The sequence below is a fragment of the Telmatherina bonti genome (genome assembly GCF_933228915.1).
Source record: "Telmatherina bonti genome assembly, chromosome: 19".
NCBI classification, from domain to species: Eukaryota; Metazoa; Chordata; class Actinopteri; order Atheriniformes; family Telmatherinidae; genus Telmatherina; species Telmatherina bonti.
The window spans coordinates 28,134,033-28,138,955 of record NC_136617.1 but is presented as its reverse complement, the minus strand read 5'-3'; the positions used below and the strand labels follow the sequence as shown (position 1 = coordinate 28,138,955).

Below are 4,923 nucleotides of genomic sequence, written 5' to 3'. Positions count from 1 at the left end.
CCTGTATGATGTGTTTATGGAAAGAGCTTTGAGGAAATGCTCACTATTAGCAGCCTTAAGAACCCCCACCATCCCGTTTCTTTACTGTCTTTAAGCCTTTGACGGTCACAAGGATGCCACAGAGAGACACACAACCCTCTCCTGCCTCCCCTCCCATTCACCTCCCCCTGAGCTGCTGCCCCCACACTGGCTGCTGGCCTTTCCTTCCCGTCTGATCCATATTTCAGAGGCAGCAGCAGTGGCACCGAGGGGGTATAATCCAACATTAAAGCAAGGAGGCCCCAGCTGAAAGCATAGGCACAGGTTCACAAGGTCCTGGAAATCTTCAATTTCAGTTTCCGCAGCGTTTGCAGTGGCTTTCTTCAGAGTTTTGGCGAGAGTGCAGATGTCAATAATGGCGAGATTTTTCTTGTGGAAAAAAAGGCTGACACTGGACAGTTCAACAGCCAAGAGAAGTTGACACAAGTAGACACATGGTCAAAAGGGTTAAATGCTAATTAATAGTAATAAATATGTCAAATGAATAATTATCAATAAAATTAGATGCTTCTGTGTCTTCACATGGGAGGTGAAACATAAAAACAGACATCTGTGCTGATATTTGGAATTAATATTGTGATCCATGAGAACACAGCTTAATATTTTCTAAAAAATAAACATTTTGTGCTTACTCTGGGAAGTTTAAATCACCTCCTCTTTTTCACTTTGCCCCCACTTTCCTCTTATTATTTCTACATTTTAGATGTAACAGGATCAGCTCTGAATTAAACCCAAAAGGGAGATGTTTTGCAATAATAAATGACTATAATGACATTTATTTTCTTCCCAAAAAATATATTCTTTAAAGACAAATCCATATTCTGTATTTACAATATTCAAGGATTTCCATTCACAACAGAAAAGCAGAAGAAAAAAAACAAAAACAAAGACGTACATGGGGACAGAAGCAAATCTGTGACAAAAACAGCTATCGCTTTTGCATGAAGCTAAACAGTAATACTATGACTGGTTGCTCATTCAGAAAAATAGCCTTCATTTACTGTTCTCCATTAAATAAAATTATTCCAATCCATTTTCCTTTATTTATTTTTTCTTCATCATCTCATAATGTTGTTGTCAGAACTCGCTGTGATGTTGTCCCGTGGTGAGGTCTGAGGAAAGAGAAGAAGATTTTAAATAATAATGATAATAATAATAATGGATTTAAAAAATAGTATTTGGGACATTTTTCAAGTTAAGCAATATTTTCATAGTTATTCCTGCTTTTTATCATTATCATTTACAGACATTTAAATAAAGGAGACCATTTTTAAAAGAAAATGGTCCATTACTGCAAATGAAAAACTTTTAGATAAATTGTTTTATGTCCTATCACGCTTCACTTCATTCCTGATGTTGCCATCAGCGCTTTCTTTAACATACATTAGCTTCTTTCACTGAGAGGGTGTGAATAATGGTGGCAGATTATTTAAATAACATAAGTGGCAATAAACTCATTGTTGGGGGGAGAAGAGGGGGGATCTTTGGACTGCTGCCTGACAAGGCGTTAAAGTGGGAACTCAATCAAATGATTTATGTGCTGAGGTCTGCCTCCAGCCCAGTCAGGTGGAACAGTGTTTACCTCCGCTTTACGGTTCATTTAGCAGAAGGCAAATTAAAAGAAGAGGATTGTGTGATGATTAAATTGATGTTAAATGTTTACCTGTCGGTGATCAGCTGGAAAGGGGACTTGAGGGATTCAGTCCTGTGGTCACTTTCCTCATCTGAAAAGAAAAAGAAAAAGAAAAAAAACGGTTAAAAGACAATAAAATACATATTTTATTTAATTTTAAACGTATGCCTCTGGAGATGGTTTTGTTTAATTTGCTCTTGCTGTGGCTGCAGGTAAACAACTAAAGCTGGTTAAACAGTAAAAATAAAATCAAATAATCAATTCAGAGAGTACATTTTACCATCTCTTTTTGGACTGAAGCTTCCTGTGGACTCCACATCGCTGTCGTCCTCCGTTCCAGAAGCTCCTGTGCCAGCCGCTGCTCGCCGTGCGTCATGACGCGCAGCCGGCACCGAGCCGTGGAGAGGCAGGTGTCCAGACGGCGCACCACCGAGGAGCGACCTCATGTTCAAAATTGAATTGGCATTGAGCAAAGCCGCGTTGGCCCAGTTGTGTAGCTTGCCAATCTGGCATGTGTATATTCCATGACCCGGGAGTAAGGCCGGGTGGCCGCTGGAGGCCAAAGCCGCGTGGTGGTGCGCGAAAGCTGCTGGGGTGGATTTGTGAGAACTGTCGGGGGCCGTTGCGGTTTCAGCCAGAGACCAGATTTTTGGTTTGCTCTGCGGTGGTCTCTGGCACTCCTGTCTGCTTGGGGAACGATCCGCTGCGAGTTTGCCACCAGGTGAGAGAGAAACACCCGCATCCACAGAAAGCGTCCTGCTGCTCTCCGAGCTCTTGGACTCGGAGGCCTGCTCTCTGGCGGACAGGCCCGCCTCCCCCTCTTCTTTCAGCAAGCCCTGCTCTTCGTCTCGCTGCTCCTCGGGTCTCTCTCTCTCGATATCGACAGTTTCCAAATCAATTTCCTCCTCATCATCTTCGCCGTCGCTGCCGTTCTTGCCGGGTTCATCCTCGTTGTCGCTGCTGAAGATGCGGCCGTCCCGGTCCTCCGCGCTGCGGCCCCAAGTTACCTTGTTCTCCTTCTTCAGGCGCCTGCGGGCGTTGGCGAACCACGTGGATACCTATTAGGAAAAACACACACACACGCGCGCGCACACACACTTTAACGATCTTTTTTTATTCGATAATTAAAACGTGGAGATCCACTAAATCTTTAAGCTCCCTTTTCAAGATTTAGCTTTCAAATTTAAAAAAAAAAAAAAGAAAACTTGCTTAACTCCACTGGCAAAGGTCACCTGTACGATACAAACATGACATCAGGCCTCAGTAAAAAGGTAAATAAACTGTAATGACGCAGGTATAAACTATATTTTTTGCACCCACACTGATGCCTGCAAAAAAAAAAAAAGGTGTTCTGACACTTTAATCTTTCTCACCTGCGTGAGAGTCATCCTCGTGATGATGGCAAGCATGATCTTCTCTCCTTTGGTGGGGTATGGGTTCTTCTGGTGTTCCTGCAGCCAGGCCTTCAGGGTGCTGGTGGTCTCCCTGGTGGCAGTTTTGGCCCTCGTGGGGTCACCATACGGGTACTGGCCGTATGGATAGAACCCCTGAGCGGCGTGGACTGGCAGAGAAGCTGGGTGGGACGCCGGGCCGTCTTTCAGTTCATACTGGGAACCCTGGAATGTGAGAAGAGGTGGCAACTTGTTGAGCGACTTGTCTTGAAAGTCAACAACTTCATGGAAATTTGTGGGAAAATATTGAGGATGTTTGAGGAGATTTCATACCAAAGAGATTTACTTTAATAAGGAATTAAACAATATTATTTATTTATTGCTTTTAGAAATAATGCTTTAAAGTTTTATGAAATTAAAAATTGATTCAACTTTGATCATTATTGGTTTCAATAAACAAACATTTATTTAAAAAAACAAATCTAAGCCTATTTTTCTTACAAGGCTAATAGCTATTTTTAAATTAAACATAATATTATAAGACATTTTTTCCCTTTGAGGTGTAAATAAATTGCAAGGAAAAAATCTATTTGAGTCTGTAGATATAAAGTTAAATTTTATATTAACAGAGTTTGTTGATTTCTAACACTTTATGCAGATCAAACCTATAAATATTAATAAGTTCTTATTAAAAACTAAAATTCCAATACACAATAAACTAAGTTAAATTAAAATAAATGAATTTATTTAAACCTGGAAAGCTTGATTTAAATGGCTCAATTACTTTAAGAAAATTAGTAAATCGAAAAAAATTTATTAGGAAAAAAAAAACACTTCTGTCTATAAAATGAATTATTTAGCTAAATGATCAATATCGTTGTTTTCTTCTAGAAACAAATAGAAAGTCTTACCATCTGGGATATAAGAGCCAGGTCTGCAGCTCCGCTGTACGGCAGAAAGGCACTGTAGTTATGAGCCGCCCACGGGCTTCCGTACATCCCCAGCATCGAGCCAACAGCCGCGGCGGTTGCGGATGAGCTCACGCCGCCCTCGCTGCCTCCCTCCCGGGCAGAGGCCGCTCGCTCGCCTCCGTACACCTCATGGGAGGCGCTGAGGAACTGGGGGTACCCCAGCTGAGGGAAAGACATGTCCGGGGGAGGAAGAGTAGGAGGAAGAGGTGTAGCGCGTGCAGTAAATCCCCCCGCTAAAGTCAAATTTAAAAAAAAAAAAAAAAAAAAAAAAAAAAAGTGCAGAGAAAAAAAGAGAGAAAATAGAAATCCCCAGAAAGAAGAAAAAGAATAAAAGGGTACAAAAAAAAGGGGGTGTCTAAACCTAAACCATAAGAGACACCCTTGTTGTTGTTTTATGGTAGAAAGTGCCAAGTTGCTCCGCGTCTCTTCTTCCACAGAGTTGCAGTTTGGAGTGATGCGCGCGCCTGGCCGCAGGAGCCTCTGGATGTGGAGCTGACTGACTGATTGGCAGCCTACTTAAACACCAAGCTCCTCCTATGCCCGGGGCAGGCGATTAGTGCATTGGTTAGCCCAGGTCGTCCGTGTGTGTGCGTGTGTGTGTGTGCTGAAGTGTGTGATTTCATTTCTCCAGCGCTCACTGTGTCAACAGAAAAGGAAACCTGTGAGCTACAGGCCCGTGTGTCCTCTGCACCACCCATATAAAACATCATTATGATTATTATTGATCAGAGACACTTCTAAGCCCCGCCCCCTCCCATTTCAGCTGACTTTTGGAGTAAACTGGGACATTCTTGGAGAGCAGGGGGGGTGGAAACGTCCGTGATCATCTCCAGATGTCAGTTTTTAGTCTTTTTTTTTTAGGAGGCAGAGATCGGAGAAGATAAGAGAT

At 42.4% G+C, this 4,923-nt stretch overlaps 1 protein-coding gene across 1 annotated transcript; it reads right to left on the bottom strand.

Annotated features, from left to right (window-relative positions):
• Positions 1 to 1,015: 1,015 nt before the first annotated feature.
• irx1b (iroquois homeobox 1b) lies at positions 1,016 to 4,211 on the bottom strand (the record flags this gene model as incomplete). The annotated part of the gene is made up of 5 exons (XM_079258375.1): positions 1,016 to 1,151; positions 1,703 to 1,763; positions 1,953 to 2,730; positions 3,046 to 3,288; positions 3,975 to 4,211. 5 exons carry the CDS (start codon positions 4,209 to 4,211, stop codon positions 1,103 to 1,105), a joined length of 1,368 nt encoding a protein of 455 aa, XP_079114501.1. The 3' UTR covers positions 1,016 to 1,102.
• Between the last annotated feature and the right edge of the window lie 712 nt (positions 4,212 to 4,923).